Consider the following 21,526-nt stretch of genomic DNA (forward strand, 5'->3'; position numbering starts at 1 on the left):
TTTAAAAACTACATAGATTAAAGTGTTGTTTTTTTTTTCCTCAAGTCATTAGACAAGCTGTATTTTAGTGTAATAAAAAAGACCATTTAATTAAGTTCTTAACATTAGAAAAATTCCAGCTGTTAGGCAGACTTATGTAGCCTGCCCAACAGCTTATACACGCTGAACAAAGTGAGTGAACAAAACATGGTTTAAGTGCAGTCTCCCCATGAGACTAGAGATACAGATAATAATACAAAGCAAGTTCTTACATTACCATTAGTTACATATTACATTGTACCAACGTTGAACTCAACATTTATCTAAAATACTTATTTTAAAGCATGAAAGTAAAACACTAGCAAGAATTACAAGACAATATAAGAATTACAGATAACTCTAGATGCTATAGAAGATTAAGCACATAATTTAAAAAAAATATTCAAATTTACTAAGTTTAAATCCTACATGCATTTCCTGTAGTATACAACTCCTCCTGCAAAAAAAAAGCCAACCCCCCCCAACGGTATATAGACTTCTCACACCCCCTAAATAAGTATCTGCAGCTCTCCAATTCTACAAAGTTAACAGATTAGTTTTGTCATATGTAAATTCTTCACCTACAATTAAGAACAAATCTGTAGTAATTTCAATCTACACATTTATCTCTTAAAATTACATGTTTTTTCTACAGTGATTGCCTTGCTGTGGTGAGAATATCCTATTAGGGATAATGCTGTACATAAAAATTTCACATAACAAGTAGATATTGCTGAAATGGAAGCTGATGTTACACCTATATGATATACGTTATCCAGAGACACAAGTATTTAAAAATTCATACCTGAGTATCACTTAAAATAGGACCTCTTCAGCAATACATTATTTATAGCTAGAGAGTTGTTGCAGCAGCGTAAGACTGCTGTTACGACGCATCAGTATGCAGGATTTCCTTTCCCTGTAATTCTAGTACTTTTGCCATTCAGTGATAAAAGCAAATACACTGTGTTGACTCCTAAACATTTTTACCCTCCCTCCTTTCCTTGAATCTTTAAAGGTTATATAAACCATAAATAGTTAGCGTTTCTATTGTGGACTACTTCACCCTTGCACTAAATGAATTCTTCTCCTAGGGAATGCAAAACACTAAAACTGTAACTAGACTGATCTGTCTTTAATAGGCTCTATTAAGCAGGGTACCCTTTTAAATAGCCATACTTTCTGAAATGCCGTATCATTGCAAAGTTATCCTAAAAGCAAGAAAGCAATCATCATAAAATTTACTTGAAATGGTAAGCTATTATGCACTACATGTACTACAAAACACTTCCAGTGAAGAATGGCTGACTTATGCAGTAAAAGGAAATAAAAGAATTAAACTGATACTTTACAAGAAAGACTATTAACTTGCCTCATTTACAACAGCTGGTAAACACCTTTCCTTTAACAATGAATTTTACAGTTTCATCTTGAGTAAAGCTATGTAAGAGAAGACAACAAAAACATCTTTACAGACACAATAAAACCATTTTTTCTTTTTAAGCTAGATACACAATTTAAGACACCTGCCCAGATAACTGCAATCACTTCAAAGCACAAATTGGTGGACTTTCAATAGACGAAATATTTTTTTCCTTCAATTTGCATATGCACAAGAAAAAAAAATCTTTAGGCTGTAAGTCTAAGTATTTTTTACAGTTTCATCTCCCTCATTCATAGAAACATGTGGAAACATCAGATAAGAGTCACAAGCAGCTTACATTTTCAGTTTTCTCCTAAGTGGCATGGGACTAATACTCAGCATAACTAAACAATCAGTGTCACTTCGAAATAATTTATAAAGCATCCTGTAACATTACCAAGTAATAGACAGTACCCTTGTTTGTAGCAGCATGTACTTGGTATAGTATTTAAAACACAAGCAAGTGCATCCACATTTGCACTTTACTTATCCACATTGACTAAAGTTGCCTTTTAAAAAGGTCCTAGTAAACACACAGAACCCTGATTATAAATAATTTTCTGTTTCTGATGCACAACAGCTGCTAGGTTTCTGAAGCATTTTAATCTAGAATAAAAGCTAGCCTATATATGCATGCTATCTGTAAACATGAAATGAAAACACATTTCTCACAGTAGGAAAGTAATAATTAACCTGCATGAACTGCTGTCCGATTCATTTTCTTCTTCACTTGCTCTATCATCTGTTTCTTGTCTGTCAAGCCAACGTGCACCTCCAGAGTCTTCTGCTGAGAATTCAAATGTCGGGATTTCTGAGGTGGATGCCATTGGCCAAGCAGGTGAACTCTGGAAATTCTGTTGGCTGGACCTTCTGTAACCAACTGGTGTTAAAGGTAGGTTACTCGAACCTAAAAACTTTGTGCCACCAGTTGTTACATTTTGTCCTCTATTCCAGAAGTCTCCCTGGTGGTTTTCAATTGCAGAGTTAGGGGCTGATGCCTGATGACCAAACCACCTCCATCTGATTTTTAAAATCTGCTTCACGTCAAACTCTTTACGAGAACCAGACATCCTTAGTGAAAGCCAGTGATCGTCTAGGCAACAGGGTAAGAAGCAGCACACATAAAAGAAGATTTGTGCACCCAACCAAGACAAGAGAAACACATGCTCTGCCTGTCAGTGGCAAGCAGATTTTCTACAGAAGGAGGGGAAAAGCATCGCATTCACATAAAAAAGGCTTCTTTAGCGGTATGTCATTTGAATATAAACAAAAGGCAATAGACAGTGAAAAATCCTGAGATAAAAAGGGGAGGTGAAACAATCACCTCAATCAGGAAAAATGCTAATCAGTTTACCCTAAAAGCTCCAAGGCTGTTTCTGTTGCTCTCCTCTGACCATTAGCTTTCAAAACCACCAAACAGTATTCATTAAAGCCCTTTCAAGAGCTGAATACCACCCCCTTTTCTTAAACCACAAATGACAGAGAACGTAATTCCTGTACTGCATCTTAGAATCTCTGCTTCTTATTCTGTTAACTCTTGCTACCACAGAGGGGAAAAAAAAAAAACACAAAAAGCAAATTAAACTCTTCCTGCACAGCTAAAGAATAAATTCACAGAAAAGCCTTAAAACCAGTCCAAAGATAGCTGATTATGTTGGGGAGAAACTGAACTGTAAATAATTCTTTTTCCCATTACAGGACATGCACTAACTTAAAAAGGACAAGAACAGCCTGGAAGGCTCAAGGGACTAGTACTGGGTTGTACAGCCTTTCATCTTGATGTGCTTTGATTCAAATCTAGGTCTGCAGTAACTGAAAATTTCTATCTGAAATGAGCTAATGGTTTCCATTCACTTACAGATCACTAAAAGCGAAAGCAAGGAAAAGCTAACTGGTCACCATCCCAGACACCAGAAACATCCCCTGCAAAACAGACAACGGAAGACGACCCCTCAAAAGGCTTCTTTCTAATCACGTGCAATCAGCTGTTCCAGATCAGGCTAAAAGTATTGCGATGGAACAGGGGAAAAAAGAGAGATGCATACTTTTGAGACAGAATTCCCTCTACATAGGTGATTTATGTAACATATTAAACTATCCAACAAAAGTTTTTACTTACGTGAGGAAGAGGAAGCGAAAAGGACAAAATACACAATGACCAATTTACATCTCCTATGAAAAACAGCCTATTTCCTCTACGACATACAGAGCTAGTTAGGTATAAAATGCTGAGACTCATTGCGATCACATGCACATAGTAATAATTTCGGAGCAAGAAAGAGGCACTGGATTTTATCACTGCTTCATAAACAGACCTAGCTTCTCAATCGTCATTGTTCAGTTAGTCTGTTCAACTCACCAGGATACATATGCAACACAATTATTAAGTGCTTCTTTTCTACCTACAGTTTTCATCAAAAGTGAAAGTCATTATTTCTCAGATGAACATTATCAGCTACAAAATAGTCATCTTGTAATTAGGATAACTGCAGTGTTCTTTAAAACAGGTTATATGCAGAGTCCACATGAAGACTTAAACAGTGCCCAATTTTACCACCCAAAAAACCAAACGCTCTGTTTCATACTCAGTGCCCGTAAATCATACTATTTCCTTGGGAACCACAGTGCTGAAAGGGCTAGTTTTAACCTAGAAAGCTCACCCATCATTGCTCAGAACACAGTTACTTATGAAAGTGCTTCTCACAAATGCTAGCAAAGCTCATTTTTATAGCAACAGCATTCCAGCTGTTCTCTACAAAGAGATGCTGCATTTCAGAATGTGTACCTTGCCAGCATCCGGGCCCACCAGAAGCTATATACCAAGGCCTTGGCAGAGTGTCCAGAAAACAGCTGAAGATACTTGGAAGGAGAGATGATTATGTAGGTAAAGATATAAAGTTGTTACCAGCTTTGCTAGGGATTTCATTTAAACACAGACAAACAGGGAGATAGTTAAGAAGGATAATGATTTAATGTATCAGCATAAAAACTGTACAGATGTTTAACCAAAATGGTATGACGTGCAGACCCTACTCATCTTGTACAAATACAGCTAGTTGTTAAAAGCTTAATGGCAGTGTTCAGACACCATCATTTGTGTAACTGCAAGTTGGGTGAAACTACAGTAGAGCCTAAGAAGTAACAACAAAATGGCATTTTTTTATTTATCTTCTCCTTACATTTTGTGTTGGTGTCGGATGTTCATCAAGGGTGAAGAAGCAGGACAAGCGATTGATCTATCTGTTAACATTCATCCCAGCAGTAGTATTTTAATTACCCATTTAAGTAAGCTTTAAATACCTTCACTTCTGCTGGTACGGTAAATCCATTATACGTAAGGACTGACCTGGATTCTCCTTCTTGTATAACAGACTCATTTAAAATTCAAACTGTCCCAGTACAAGTCTACTAAGACAATGGCAGATTTGCCGATTTAGTGCTTTTTCAGCATTTTCTCATGACTTACTGGGAAATACAGCCCAATTACTGCTTTTCTTTGGCTGTGAAGCGATGGGCTCAGAGATCAGAAAACAAAATGTGCTGTAGTTTTAAGAGACCAAACACAAACCTGTTTTCTATTTTCTTTCCTTTTTCTAGATTATACAAACTCTCGCTCCTCTATACACTCTCCCAAATTACAGTTCTAAGCTTGACTGCATAAATATCTAAAATATCTCTGTTTCATATAAATTAGATTCAAGTTTGTATTACAAATGACAAGATGAGACAAGTGCTACTTAATTCTTCAGTTTAAATTGACAACATTGCTTGGAAATAATTGAGGGCCTCTTCTTGTTCTGGACAATCTTTATTACTATGAATAATGCGATAGCTTTTATCAGGTTCCCTGCTGGGAGCTAACAGACTTTTGAGGAGAACTCAAGCGATGAACTGTTAGGACTTCCACTTACTAGGACCACCCAAACCTCATCTTTGACATCTCGTCTGGTGATTGGTGCTCACAAATCCAAATGCCCACCCCTAGTCTATGGCCTCCCATCATGTGTCTTTCTAATGCACTAACAGATTTCTGAGAAACCTGCTAAAAAGGTAAGCTGAATGGTACCATCTTAGTCAAGTATACACAGGCAGTATACACAGACTTTGTGAGGATACTGAAATATTTTTTTCATTTACTAAGGCTAAGAAAGTTTTTGTTTAGTGAAAAAACAAGAGTGCTAATACCCATTTTTTCTGACCTTTGTCACTGTTGCAGCTGGACAACCATTTCCTATTTTGTGGTGAATCATAACATTTTCAATATAGATACACTGTCCTCTTTGGGAATATAATTCTGTTCACATTAATAAGGTTGTATAAGCTTACTGGGAAGACAATTTTGAGAACTCTGATTTTGACTGATCAGATTGATACTCCTAAGAGTGGAGGACCTGAGCATTTCAGTACATAACTTCTCTCATCTGAGCATCTCCACAAAGTAGTTAATTCCTGCAGTTAGCAGTGGGGGGCAGTCTCCCAGATTTTGCCTTGTGAGCAAAAGGAAAACATTTAAATGCAAACCTTACATTAAATCTGCAATTGTCCAAACAGGTAACACCAAGGACATAGTGTGATGGCATCATAAGTTGCTCTTTTCAAGATTTTCAGAACTGTTTATCTCCACAGAGATATAAATTCTTTTTTTTTTTTACTAGCCAAAAACTTAACTACACTGACATTCTTTGATACTGTATACAATGTTTATTCATGCAAGTGTTAAAGGAAGATTGCAATACAGCATAACTAGTTACATTTTAGATAACATTTTTACTCCTAAAATACTTCTACTGTATATTTTGAGGGAATACACCCTAAATATTATTAAGTAAACCACTGGGAAATACGGAAAAATTATTTAAATAATCAGGTCTAAGCACTTTTATTCACTATAAATTGTCCTTTCTCCCTAGGAAGTCAGTTAACTTTTCAAATAAATATGTTTATGGAATACTTTGAGGCACTTTTAAGATTTTCATCTCAATGCCACTCTTCATTGTAACTTTCTCCTGTCACTGCTATGTTTTGGCTTCAAAAAACTATCACCACTCAACTTCAGGGCAACTCAGATATAATATTTTCAAGGTATTTAGTCTGTCAAATGAATTCAAAATTATCCATTTTTAAATTTAAGATCTAGGGGCATAAAGGCTCAGCTAGTCCTTAAAAGTTATTAATGATTCTTTTTAAGTGCCAATTAAAAATGAAAATGTCAAAATAATTAGTCTTTGTTTTGACTGCAAGAGTTGTTTCTCTCTTGAAAAAATACAAAAGCATTAAATATAAAAAGATATTTTAAACATAACTAAACTCATTAAGATCTGATTAAGTAATATATTATTGCCAATGCTTAGTGATCCTAGATATGTATTCTAAAGCATAAGAAAAGTTCACTGACCGTAAGATGTTCATCAATTAATCAAATGCATACTTAAAGCATTAAAAGGCATTAAAAATTTAACACTTTTTAAAAAGGCATTTTTTAAACTTTAAAATATTAATTTGAGGCATTAAAATAACTGTTCAGAGAAAACTGCTACAGACAAACCCCAAACTGCAATTCTGCTTATAATCATGCTTATGTTAAAAGAAATTTTAAATATTTACTTTCTTTTTTCTTCCCTGTTCCTGTGTTCCAACCACAAAATGACAGAAATAGCTCAACAAAGACTTCAGGAAGATGTTCATTCTCTGTGACTCTATAAAACAATGATCACTTCCTATCCCAAAGTTTTTTAGAAGTGCAAACACTTGATTATGTGAGAAGTCCCTTACAGCAGCAGCAGCATAGTTCATCCAAGAGAAAAAAAACAAAGAGGAAACCATCCTACAGTTACTGACTGTATGTACTTAAATTCATTGTTCTGACTGGCAGAAATGAGCTGCAGCCAAATTACTGGCACTGCATCACAACTTTCTGCCACTTTGCATTGCACGTTTCCCTTGAGAGGTGCAAGCCATATGTTTAGCAACAGACTTTAGAGCACTCAGCTTATCAGTAGCATGAAAAGACCTGTATAGAGCAACAGTCTGGTTTGCTGTTTATTTTACTGGGGGGGAGAGGGGAAGATTTCCTTCCATATGTAATAGGAAACTACATTTTCAGATCCTACATTTTTTTAGCTCAAGCTTCACACTGGTTTACACAGAACAATAGCTGTGATCCAAGATGTTTACATTCCTTTAACACTAAAACATTAACATTGGTTTCTGTCTATCCAAGTAATACCCAAGCATTATCAGGAACTGCACCATCTACAAGTAAAACTGTAATGCAGAGCGCAGTAAGTCCCCTTGATGCCCATCTACCCTCAAAAATGTTGCACTCCAAGTCCATCAGGTCAGCTGTGTTTTTTCAGTTAAAACTCATTTACGATACAAAATGGACAATACTGTGAAAGGCCAGTCCCCTAAATCTCAAAACCAGTTTTCTGTACCAAAAGGCTCAATTTGCAGTCCCAGTTCATACACTCCACGAATACCGGTACCGCCAATTCTACTGAAAACAAGGTAAAGTCACCAATCTAGACACAGTAATACTACAGCACAAATCATCTACTCTAGAAATGTCACTGTTAAGGAAGAGTGGTAACAAAAACACTGTTCTGCAGATATTTAAAGAAATCCTGCCAAAAGTAAAACCATTCCTTAGAACCAGTTTAGGACGGTATTGCCTAATAAAGCTACAAAAGGCCATATACCACAGATTGAAGGATTGCAGCAAATCCAAACAAAATAACATGGAGATCGTTTCCTTTTATCAAGATAACATAAACACAGCCGAGGTCACAGGGGGTTCTTTGTAGGAAAATTTGCAGGCAAACTGAAGAAGTTATTTTTACATTTTTCAAGACAGCAGCAGCTTTATTTCACCACAAGGCATTCAGTTCTCCTCAAAAACAGAAAAACGCGTAAAGAACACCGCTAGCAACATTGTCAACAGCAGAGCGTATGCTTGTCTGGTAAAAAATTACAGGTACTCACAGTTCTACATTAGGCCCCATGTAGAAAACTACGAGATTACAACAGAGTAAAAGAACAGTGAAGAAGCAGATTTGCAAGCGATTAGGTAATACAAGACAGTGCTCCATGCCAGGCTACGCAAACTTCTGAGAGAAATACACAGAGGTCTGTGGGTGAAAACTTTATACTGTATTTAAATGTCCAGCGATGCAATGCCACAGCTACTGAAGCAAAGTATTGCATGATAGAGACTTGAGCATTCTAAAGGAATGATTTAAGACCAAAAGACACCTCAAGAGACTCATTATTTCCCTCTCAGTGAGGACCTCTGTTTAATTAGCAGCTTCAGTTAACATCTCCCCCCCAGTTGGCACTTTCAGCTGCATAAGGGATAATATATGAGGATATCACATTTTATTACATATTTATAAAACAAATGGTGTGACCTCATCTGGAATTCCTTGTGTGCAATTGATCACTGCAACTCAAAAATAGTGTTGCAGAATACAGGGTTCACAGAAAGGCAACACAAATGATCAAAGTATAAAACCAACAATCATCATACTAAAAGGCAGACTGCTTATGAGAATCATATCAGTGTTTGTAAGTATCAAATTAATGTTTATGAGAACCATATTCATGTCTCATTAATATGAAAACCAGAACTTTTAGTTTTAGGAATTAATGTTACATCTACACAAGACATGCACTTATGACATTTTAGGAATCCAACTGTGCGTAACGTCACAGATGTCATAGAATCATAGAGTGTTTTGGGTTGGAAGGGACCCCTAGAGGTCATCTAGTCCAACCCCCCTGCGGTGAGCTGGATCAGGTTGCTCAGAGCCCCATCCAACCTGGCCTTGAATGTTTCCAGGGATGGGGCCTCCACTACCTCTCCGGGCAACCCGTTCCAGTGTTTCACCACCCTCATTGTAAAGAATTTCTTCCTTATATCCAGTCTAAGCAGAACTTCTCATAAAAATCCTTGCAATATAAAGAATTCTACCACTGTATGCCCACCTGGAGTTGAATCTCACAAGGGATGTCAAAGGCAATACAAAGGACTTCTACAGGCCTGCTGCTGAATGGGACGCAGGACGTGGAAAAGGCTGAGGTACTGAATGCCCTCTGACTCTGTCTTTACTAGCAAGATCGGCCTTCAGAACTTTATGAAGTTCAACAAAGGGAAGTGCAGAATCCTGCACCTGGGGAGGAACAAACCCATGCGCCAGTATATGCTGGGGGCCACCCAGGTGGAAAGCAGCTTTGCAGAAAAGGACCTGGGGGTCACCAAGTTGAACATGAGCCACCAATCTGCCCCCACAGCACAGGAGGCTAATTGGTATCCTGGGCTGCAGTAGGAAGAGCATTGCCAGCCAGTCAAGGCAGGTGGTGCTTCCTCTGCATGCAGCACTGGCGAGGCCACACCTGGAGTGCTGTGGCCAGTTCTGGGCTCCTCAGTACAAGAGAGATATGGACATACTGGAGAGGGTCCAGTGAAGAGCCGCTAAGATGACAAAGGGCCTGGAGCATCTCTCATATGAGGGAAGTCTGAGCAGATTGGGACTGTTGAGCCTAGAGAAAACTCAGGAGGGTCTCATCAATGTATACAAATACCTGAAGGGAAGGTGCAAAGAAGATGGAGCCAAGCTCTTCGCAGGAGTGTCCAGTAATAGGAAAAGAGGCAACAGGCAACAACTAAAACACAAAAGGTTCCACCTAACCATAAGGAAACACTTTTTCACTGCAAGGATGACTGAATACAGGCTGCCCAGGAAGGCTGTGGAATCTACACCCTTGGAGATATTCAAAAGCTCTCTGCACGTGGTCCTGGGAAACCTGCTTTTGGTGACCCTGCTTGAGCATGGGGGGTTGGACCAGATGACTTCCAGAGGTCCCTTCCAATCTCAACCATTCTGTGATGCTGTGAAATGTTGCTCTGTTTGTAAGGTGGCAAAAGAGAAATCAAGTATCTAGCTGACTGCCATCCACTTATTCCATGGACTTATGTCCCTTCCTTAAAATGACTCCTGCTGTGACAAGTAAAGAATTCTTTTAATTAATAACAATCTGCATTTATCATACAAGTAATATGAAAGTAACATAACCTATCAAATGAGCATCCTAATTCTATTTGTGCATTCACATCAATTAAGTGCCTTTATGCTATCAGAGCCTTAAAAGTAACAGCTGGGTAGAAATAAACCATCTTGGTAAGCTCAAGGTTAGACATATAAAAAAGAAACATTTTGGTCTACCGCCAGTTTGTGGTTATGATCCTTACAAGTACAGAAGATGACTGCCAAGCATGGTAACTAGATGTACAGGAGGTGAGGAATTCAACTCATCAGTTTTATGGCTACTGAATGGAAATGTTGCTCCATAACAGGTTATTCTCATCCCACTGCTAAATGAAATATTTCTTTGATCTTTTATTCTTTTATTCATATAAACAAAAGTAATGTTACTTTCTAAAGAAATACTTTAGAAGCATTTTGTTAGAACATTATCAAAAGGATACTATACGTGCACATGTTCTCCCCCCCTCCAGTATGGTATTAAGATTTTCTATGCCAACTCTAAACATATATGATTTACTTTAAAACAACAGTATGGTACAGAAGAGCATTTTTCCAATTCAGCTTGCCAGTGACTATTGCTCCTTATACAGTTCATTGAACACAAATGAAACAATGACTACGCAAGAAATTCCATACAAATTATCTCAATTTCTTACGAAATATATGTATTACAGTAAAGATTTTTAAAAGAGCATTTAAGTGTTCATATTCTGATTAAGTACTTGCAAGATGAAACACCACTAATCACAACTAAAAATCCTGTTTATAATTAGACACACTAGTAGCTGACAGATATATGTTACTAGAAAGTATTATCTTGTAGACTAGAAAACCCAACTCCTTCATCTTATTTCTCCGTAACAAGTGACATTTACAGCCGTAACTGTAAATCTGAAATTAAGCACTGAAATGAGCGATCAATACCAGAGAGCAGTATTCATGATCAAATAGTCCCAGAGATGTTTAAATTGGGTAATACATATATTGGTTTATAAATACACAATAAAATGCCTTGTGTTACTTGCTTTAATTACAAGCATCATATCTTGACAATAGGTTTTTCACGTTACAATAAGCTTCACAAAGTTATAAAAGCAACATGATTAAATTAGAGATGTTAATTAAAGGTTTCCATTGATTTTACCAGTGATTTGGCTCAAGGAAGTATTATTAGGAAAAAACATGCAGAACAAATCACAATACATTTAATTATCCCCTTCACTCTAAAACAAAACTAATCCTCTACCTTGGGTCAATGTTGCTTAAAGTAATATGTATCTGAGGCACGTAAGGAAAAATATCCCTTAATTGTGTATTTGGATACTATTATATCTCAGATTAAACTATGTATCAAGTCACCATGTATTCCTAAATATAACCAGAAAACTAGTTTGTTAGGTTCTCCGTTCTGTCTCTGCAGTTTCATGCAGAAGTAATCTCAGGTTCCCCGCTATTATTTATTTTACAAGCTCTTTTAACAATAGTCCAGTTCTTCTGCATTCTTCATCTCACATAGTCTCTCACCCACATGCACGCATATCCCTCCTTACTAAGTAGCAGGACAGGCAGGACAAGCAAATCCTTTGTCACGTTCAGACCCAGAAGCAGAAGGGCTCATCAGCTGGCAGGTCAAGTAGTATTACCTATTTGGCCTTCCCTACCTACCCATATTTTCAAAACCTTTCAGGAATTTAAACACAGTGAGGGCTCCATTCTGTCAGGATGGACAACTGTCAGAAATTGGCAAGCGGACAGAAATGTTGTTAGGGAGGAACTGATAAACCAAAGGACATAAAGCCAACTCATCTACAGACTCACAGGCTGCATAACTTTTGCTTCTGTCTATGCACAACTGTCTTAGCTTGAGTGGCTACGTACCACCTAAGCCCAGGATTTAGAAACAAAGTAGAACAGAAATCAGCACAACATCTGACTGATTGTTCAAACACAACTACGAGCTCCTACCCTTCCACAACTATGTAAAACTGATATGACCTTGAGGAAGAAGGCAACAATGGTAGAAAACTAGACTACCTATTAAGCCTTTAAATCATTAACATACTTGCAGAGTTAAGGGTTCAGCTATTCTAAGAGACATACTGATCCCCATCTTAGCTGCCTCACCCCGGTTTTTACAGGAATCCTAAAACGTTTCCTGTTCTGCACACAGTGAGAAGCAGACAACAGCAGCATAAACAAACTGCCAGGAGGAACACAGGACACAAATCCAAACTGTTGGCTCTCCCAGGGGCATGAGGCCCACTACCAAAGCAGCATGCTCCAAAAAAGAGAAAACTTGAGCCTAGATGGCTAAACTGTCAGAAGGAGAGGGCATAATAGAGAAAAAACTTTACTTCCTTACCAAGTGTTTTTTTAATTTATCTCCTACCAACTCTGGCTAAACCTCAGGTGAAACACAAACCTAACATGTTGTACTACTGCAGGTGGATCTCATCAGACCTAGACGGTCTGCAATCATTTGTCCATCTATCCTCCCCATTAGCTCAAAGTTCCAAGAATTCCTAAATTAACTTCCAGTATTTATAAAAAGTATTTCTCATTCACTGAGCTTGTAAATGTTCAAACAATAATGTTTGAATATTTACTGAAACGATCACTAAATCTGTTTTAAGTACAATGGTTTTTTGGTCAAATGTCAATTTCTTTCACAAAGGTGTGCTTTAAATTTGCATTCGTTAATGAAAAAATATAAAAAAGTGAGAGGAGGTACAAAAGAGTGCAGTTCTATTACTTATCACTTGATCTGCCCACATATTTATAAACTCATAGATTAATTTTAGTGAATTACTTTTATTTACATGGAAAATAATACCAAGCTTAAAACACTATGGTTCTTGGTGAAGAGCTTGCCAAGCCTTAACAAGTTATAACACCATTAAATGCTCTACTTTCTTAATGTTTTAATTATAGTTTGAATGCATAAGCTTGTGATTACATTTACATCCAAAATACCATTTCTTACTGATTTAAACGATTTAAAAGATTTAAGCTTCTATTTCATCTTTGGCAAGGACCAAGTGATCACTTAACATTCAAAAGTACTTCTTTTCAGAATATTAGAATATACTCTAGAATATCTACCAGACAAATGCATATGGATATAATGACTAATGAATGTGGAATGCTTTACTTATCTGGAAGGCAACTGTGAGGCTAATAGCTTATTTGTGCAAAAGTCAACATAAAATGTCTACTCTGGTAACAAGTAAGAACTTGCTTGCAAACAATCCAGTCACCAAAACCACTAACAAAAACCTCATCTTTCTGTGAGCATCTCCTATGTCTCCTCACCACATACACGCTACTTGTAAACATTTAATTAATTTGGTAATTCAGCCATGTTACTATTTGTATTCTATACAGTTCAGGTTAGTAAACCTCCCTGGAGTTGATTCTTGTCTTATTGTACACTGTGAATATGCACCATATTACACAGCCAGGTGCTGTGAGTGTTTACTCTGGTTTATGGGTATACTTCAGCCTGATTTTGAAAAGTTCTGCTGGCTCTAAAATTGAGCCTACAGTAAGTGTAAGAATGGTGTGCACTTTTTTTTTTTAGATATTGAATGCTATTTCCACCCAAATCAACTGAAATCTCTACTAGACAGATTATATCATCATCTTGCTGTACTAGACAGATTATATCATCATCTTGCCTATATAGACCATATCAAAATATTATCAGTATTTCCTCTTACAGCTTCATAACGTATTAGAGAAGGGAGGGGAGGTGGAAGAGATGGAAGACACATCAGAAAAAACACCAGAATTTAAAAAATAACCTAAAAAAGGTTTGCGATAGAGTAGTTATCTCCTTTTTTTGGTCCTGAATAGTTATGACTGCGCAATAGCTTAGCATACTTTGAAAGAAATTTTTGAAAACAGGATGCTATAAAGACCTGACCACAGGTTTTTCTTTTCTCTCTTTCTCTTCCTTCATTGCTCTTTCCCGTTCATGAACAACATATGCAGAAAATGCATTCAAAAGTGCCGGAAAAAAAAGGAGCACTTAGAAAGTAAAACTGCTTATAGTTCAGTAGGCTACAAGATCTTCCTATTCAAAGTCAATATTAAAAATGCTATGTGTAAACAGTTTCTGCATTTGAGAATATGGCCACCAATAAGCAACACTGAGCATGAAAAGGTTACAAAACCATAAATCGGTCATACTACCATACCCCCTCACTTATTCTGAAAAAATTGTGTGAAACATGGAAGGAAGAATAGGAAATACATTCTGGTCCATCTAAGTCCAGCTTTTAAAAGATATTGCCTATTAAACTTATTTAAAAAAAAAAAAGATGAAAAGAGAACTTCAGGGAAACTAGTAGAGATAGAGCAGAAAGTTTTAAAATAGAAACATTTCACTCAACTGAAAACTAACAACTGCTAAGTTGAACTATTTTTTTTATGTTTTGTGTTTAGCTTTTCAAAAGATGGGGTTTTCCTTCTTTTATTTTTTGATAATTGATATTAATATGGCATTTCAGAAGAAAGTTGTACCTCAGATATTAGTTGGTAAAGAAGGTGTTTCCTTCAGAGCGTCTCTTCTTATGGGTTTAAGTTCTAATCAGAACTGAGATTGGAGGGGAGGAATTTCTTTTTAACTAAACACAGAATACTGTAATCACAAAACAAAGTGTGATGGAAGAAATAATCATGGTTCTGGCCTCATAATACCCAGCGTTTCACAAAATGGAATTAATTTTTCATTTAATGTTGCCCTTTCCAACGCTACTGGTGTAATGCTTTACTAAGGTGAGAACTGTTTTAATTTTGGAGACAGAAAGCCTATCTAGCTGAATAAAAAGTCTTCAATTGCAACCCACAGGAAATAATTATGGAAAGACAATCAGAAAGAGTTCTGAAAACATGAAGTTGTCCACAGCACTCTTGTTAGTTACTTAGGCTTTCATTCTTTTTAGGTTAAGAAACATTCTGCTCCTTCTCTCCCGCATATAAAATCCAGTAAGCATAGGCATGAGAAACACCTTACATTTTCGAGATGTTTTTCAAAGGCTTAAAAGGCTGAATTATGTAAAACACTTGGGGAAGCTGTGGCTTTTTGAAACTGTAAGGGGTGACATTTCTCAAAATTAAAAAGGTATTTATCCCATAAGTAGGAAAGCACTTATATTCTACATCTAAAAAGATGTCTACAACAACTGATATACTCCTTCAAGAACCACCCTCCCCCCACCAAATGTGTAATACAGGCCTATAGGAGTTTTCACAAAATAAAAGCAGAATGCTGATTTAAGTGGCAATTTCTTGAATTGGAAAGCATTGCAGATTTTAAGCAAGTTGATTACATTCTTATTAAGTTTTAAAATAAGTACAATTATTTTCAAAAGAGTCAATACAATACATATTGTCTATTTTGACAAAAGTATCAGCTAAGGCAGTGGGACAAGTCTATCCAGACACATTTTAGAAGAGACGAAGCCAGTGCTCTACCTTAAATTTCACTGTTTTACAAAAACATCTTGTACAATTCTATAAACAGTTTTCCATTAATCTGAAAGTCTGATGGATGCCCTTGGAAGGGCCCAAGTTACTAATCAAAAATTCTTCTTCAAAGTATATCCTGTTGTTATGGAAGACACCAGGATTTTTAACATCATTTGCACTTAGAAGTGCCAGAAGAGGTAATTAATTGGCAAAGTATTCCTTTGAACAGATTGAAATCAATCTCTCTCTCAACTTTACAGAAATTTGTCCTCTGGAAAAATGCCAGCATAGTCCATAAGACATAATTATTAATCAGCAGCCCTGCTTGATAATTAGTCATTCTACCTCACAGTAAGATGGGAATAAGGATTTCTCCCATAGTGATCCACCTTTTCAGCTCCTTCTCTTTGGAGTACATTTTGGCATTTGTTGCAAATTCTTTTTAACTTCCATGACTACTAGAGAAAAAGGTGCAGGCCAAGTCTAAAATTTCTGACAATCTGGAGGAGGTTGGCTATTCAGATAAGTCGAGCTACCGCATTTTGAACTACTGCAAAATAATGAAAACAAGAAGTCTGTTCTCAAAGTAGTATCTGGGGAACCTTAAAAGTTCTAATAATTTTTAAAGCTCAGAAAAGTGTTGATGGTGGAAGATATGGTGGAAGATACCAACAAGGATATAGACTGACCAAGGAGGTAAAGAAATGGAAAAAGGGAAAAAAAGGAAAAGGGAAAAAAAAGCCTGTCTGGAAGTCAGTCCTCTATGACCAGAAATTAAAGCCTATCACACTTCCCAGAAAATATGGCACTCAAGAAGGACTGGTTTCCCCAATTGCTTAATGCCACACATATGTGACTCAATGATAATCATTTTCTGATTACCACTGCAGTTGGGTTCACAGGTTGTCTGGGAAAGGCTTCTAAACAGACAAAGGAGAGGATAAATAAACCGTGTCACTATCTTTGTAGACAGAGCTGAATCTCAAGGCACCTGAAGCAAAACCAACTGACACTTGTTTGAGTTTCGTTCTCATGTTCTTTATAACCCTATGCTTTTAGTTTGTCAGACCTGAGTAACGAAAGAGGAAGACACCAAGATTAAGCAGGTGCCTCCCAACCTCCATCTGGACACTAAGTTTGCAGCATCAGGTACCAAAATCATCATTCTGCTATGCAATACTGAATATTTGGTACTGATGAGAGTGATGCAGAGTGAGAAACAGGTTCTTGTTTTGGTATTATATAAGCCTGCACTGAAGGAAAACGCACAGTAGACTGGATAACACCAAATACTCTCCCATTGTTGGTATTGATGATTACCATAGCTAGTGCCAGTGGTTTGACTGCTAATTACTTGCCAAAGTCTGTACCACTTTGGCAACCATAAACTTGGAACAAAGCTCCTTAGGTGTTTTACAAGCATTTTCTTCTTTGGGACCAGAGAAATAGGAACACTAAAGTGCTAATTTATATACATTTCTAAGTATAAGAAGCTTATAAGGATTGATTTCATTTAGCCCAAATACTCACTATACTAACTAAAAATACGTTAGGTTTTTTTGGTGCACCAATGGGGGGACAAGTGAATATTTGAAATATGAAAGAAATTTCTAATTAATCTATACAAAAGAAAATAAGAACACTGAAATTTCTCCCAACAGTTTAATAAAGAGCAATACAAAGAAATGAGAGGATGGCAATGGACTCATACTCTAAGCTTCCTAAACTTGTGATTCTTAACTCATGAGTGTGATGGCCACACACAGAAAATGCCCAAAGAAAAGCAAGACCTTGTAATGACTACACCCAGAATTCTCGAGTGCTTTGTCATCACACTTAATAAAATTATGTCTCAAGAGCTGTGTACTTCTAGGCTAGGACTGTCTCAGCAGATAGCCACAAAGGACACCACAGCTGGTGCTCAGCTATCACCCTGGGTTAAATTTATTTGAAACAGACTTCCTGTTATTCCAGCATGTGGAATTGCAACATTCCTCTAGACTTCTTGCTCCTGGAAAGCTAGTCAAAGGTTACAGCCTCCCAAAAATATAACTAATAATACAGTATACTATGCCAAAAAGTTTATCAAGAACCAGAGGGGTAGAAAAATACACAAGAGAACAAATTAAAGCATTTACTGTTAAAAATATAAGGTTTATGGTAAATTGCCAGTGATGTGACAGATGACAACTGGAACAGCAAGAAAGACCATCTCTCGTCTGTATTTGTGTCATGACATGAATAAATTCTAGACAATAAAGGAGTACGTTTCTGTATGAACATTTCCAAAGCAGAGAGATCTCACAGTCAAGAAAGCAGGGTTTTTTTATTTTAGTAAAACCTAGCATTCCTAAATTAATTGGATTGCTTTTCTCATCCTCACTGCTGTTTTTTCAGCAGTATTTTACTTTACAGAGAGTTCAGATAAAGCTAGGTTCTTGCACGTATTCATGTTTTCAACATTCTTTTATCCCTTTGCTTTGTGTAGATGTCAAAGCTATTCCCTTTGAAAATTACTTTAGCTTAGAACAGTCTTACTACTTTCCTTCTAAAAAAGTGAAAGAAAGTGAAAGCCAGTCAGTATTACTGAAGTAATGAGATCTGCCTGTGCAGTTGATGGGCCTCTATTCACAAGCATTTCTCTAAAGCAGTAGTTTCTCTTACAGATTCAGTATCAACTTTTCATGGTTTTGCTATAATGATTAAAAGATTCAAAGTTAGAGGTTTCTCATGCATTTTGAAAAGATTAAAATTGAACTTTATAGTAATACAGACGGTTTTCTATCAAGCGTGCTTTGGTAAAGAGCAGAAGTGATGAAAGCCCATAAAAATGTTCCAAACACTAGGATGTGAAGTCCACAAAACCAAAGTCAGTTCCTGCTTGTGCACGCTCACCAGAAGGAAGCCCTCACAGGATGTGTAACACAAAAAATATGAAATTTCAGATGTAAGGAAGACCCAGTACTAAAATCACATTCCTTGTAGCATAGCTTACTGCTAGAATTGAGTAAATACAGTAATTACCTATAATACTGGAATGATCTCTAGGTGTTCAAAGAATCATGTAGTTCCATTTGTCTTCCTCTATCAAAAAGTTGGAGGTAGCAGAAAAAAAACCTAGAGGCAGAAAAATAACAGTGCAAACAAGTAAGAACCAGCCATTGCCAGGGTGGGTGGGTAGAATCTTCAAAGCAGATAGCCTACTCTATTCAAACAGAACTTCCATTTGTCCTGTGATTCCTACACTTTCTGAGAGGAAGACAATAAAAGCACACCACTGCACAACTGTCACCTTAGCTCCTTCCACAACTTCAAGTTACATATACATCAACAGAGACTCCAAAGAAAGAAGGGAAATTAATATGAAATTTGAACATGTAAACTCTCAAGAATCATTGGGTTACAAGACGGTTGTTTGTTTTAAATAACCTTACTGCATTTTCACCCCTGTCTTTGACTAGCCCTAATGCCATGAAGGCAAGTGCAATGAAGAGCTGTCTGCCACGTACAGCACTTAAACTGAACACTGTTCCCAAAGAGTAACATTGACTGTATTGGTGAATAAAGCCAAATACCACCACCAAACATGCCTCAATAAACAGAGCAGCTCTATAAAAATTCACATTTACTGTTACAGTGGTTCTCAACCCTTTCCTATGTACAGGCCACTAAAAGTTTTCCAGCCAAAGTAAACCTAGCTTGCTGAAATAGTATGCATCTACTTTTGGCTCTGCGCCAAACAAATTGACTATACCTACTTTAAAGTGAAAGAAAACATAGCCCCATAGGACACCTGCACACATCAAGTGATACCTAGTATTTCACCTCTCACGATCTGACCTTTACCAGCTGCAAGAACCTTTGAGCTGTCTGACTAGTAATATCACCTTGCACCTGGAGCATGTAACCTCATCTCTCCTATGTGATTGCTTAAGGCCATACAGCCAATTAATACATGTATTTATGGTCAGCAGTTGCTTTGTCAGTAGTTTTGAATGAAAGATTTTGCTCCTATGAAAAAAAGCAAATGGTGGATAGTTAGGTTTGTAATTAATGCATTCTTCTACTTGGTAAAATTGCTATAATAAAAGGCAACTTAATTGACAGGGGAGGAAGCAAGCTTTCCCATTTTAAGAGTTTTGTAACGGAAATGTAAAATCACATTGTAATTTCTTAAGAGCTGTAGAAACTTTCTTTACTAGGTCATGTTATATCTGATTAGGTAATCTTCTTTACCATATCATGAAACACTGAATTACACCAACAAAAACACAAGACATCGACATAACCAAAGAACAATCTTTTCAAAAGCGCTGGTGGTACAGAAGCCCAGAGAGTTGGAACAAGTTCATCAAGATGAATTGTCATTGTTAGCAAGAGTTTGCAATTACTGTTTGACCTTAACAGTCTATCTGAAGATTTTTTCATCTTCACTCAAATTCTTTTCTATTTTAAATTTGAAGTTGTCGCATTTCTGTGAAACATGATGTGTTAAAATCTACTGCCATGCTGGCTTTGGTGGACCATCCAGAGGACGTACTTGAGGGACAGTTCAATGAAGCTGACGCATGGCAGAAGAAAACACTACCTGACTCAGATTAGGGTTATTATTATTATCTCGGTTCTATCCTGCTTTATGTTCCTTAGCATTGTTCAGCAAGTGGAAAACAGGAAAAACCTAAGATGGGAACACAATCTTCCCTATCAGCAATGCACCTATAAAGTTCAAGAACAAGGCTTTTTTTTTTTTTTAAAATATTCAACCACATATGCCTTTGGAAATTCTCATGCAAAAATACCTTCATGAGACAGGATCAGAGATCTTTTCTGGCAAAATTAATGAACTGCTCATGGAAACACGTCTTGTGATCTGTTTTTATAAAGGATCCATCCCCACAAAACACAGAGTTTGTCTAGATACAAAAGCTACGCTGACAAGAGTTTCAATTTTTATTCCTATTCATGCTGATAAGAAGGCTCGAGTGATAATTTTTACTTGAAAATAAGACTGTATTTGGAGTTTAGCTTATATAATTTCACAATTAACTTTTAAGTAAAAGAAACCAATAAATCCAAGCCTCCTCTTTTTACTGTTCTGACATTACTGGCTAAAAACTGACATTACTGCCAGAACAGCCTGATAACGAGCCATAGATGGCTTGACTTCAGCTGGACTGCTAAGCTACATCATTGCTCACACAGCTAAACGGCTGCGAGTTCAAAGCCCAAAGCCACAAAAAGGCTTTAAGTAAAAACATGCACCAATGATGTATATAAACAGCAGTCGTTTGATGTTCAACACTTCTTTTTTCCCCCCATTTTGGTACTTGGCAGTCGCTGCTCTACTCTGGCCGACAGGTAGTCGTCGTCGTCGTCCCCCCGCAAAAAAAAAAAATACTAGTTTTTCACTATTTCATACTATGATCGTGAAGGTTAAGAGACAAACAGATGGGCAAATACCTGAAAGCCTAGTGTGTTAAGTGCACTTTTACCGGCTCTTCGCTCTGAACGCTTTGAACCGAGTCAGCCGCGGGGGCTGCCCCGCCCGGCGGGGCACAGCCCCCGCGCC

At 37.1% G+C, this 21,526-nt stretch overlaps 1 protein-coding gene across 4 annotated transcripts in view; it reads right to left on the minus strand.

Moving 5' to 3' along the window:
- Positions 1-21,439, minus strand: part of KLHL5 (kelch like family member 5) — a 62,645-nt gene extending 41,206 nt beyond the window's left edge. For 2 of the 4 annotated variants that reach the window (XM_035896764.1, XM_035896763.1), the window contains exon 1: positions 18,982-19,070. Coding sequence is in view for 1 of the 4 variants with exons in the window: in XM_009641271.2 (XP_009639566.1) it covers positions 2,135-2,511 (377 nt within the window). In the remaining 3 variants the exon portion in view is untranslated. Of the gene's footprint in view, positions 1-2,134; positions 2,527-18,981; positions 19,071-21,417 lie in introns of those variants that run through there. The other 2 variants (XM_035896765.1, XM_009641271.2) reach the window with 2 other exon arrangements.
- Positions 21,440-21,526: the final 87 nt, after the last annotated feature.

The sequence above is a fragment of the Egretta garzetta genome, unplaced genomic scaffold, assembly GCF_000687185.1.
Source record: "Egretta garzetta isolate BGI_Z169 unplaced genomic scaffold, ASM68718v1 scaffold256, whole genome shotgun sequence".
Taxonomy (NCBI): Eukaryota; Metazoa; Chordata; class Aves; order Pelecaniformes; family Ardeidae; genus Egretta; species Egretta garzetta.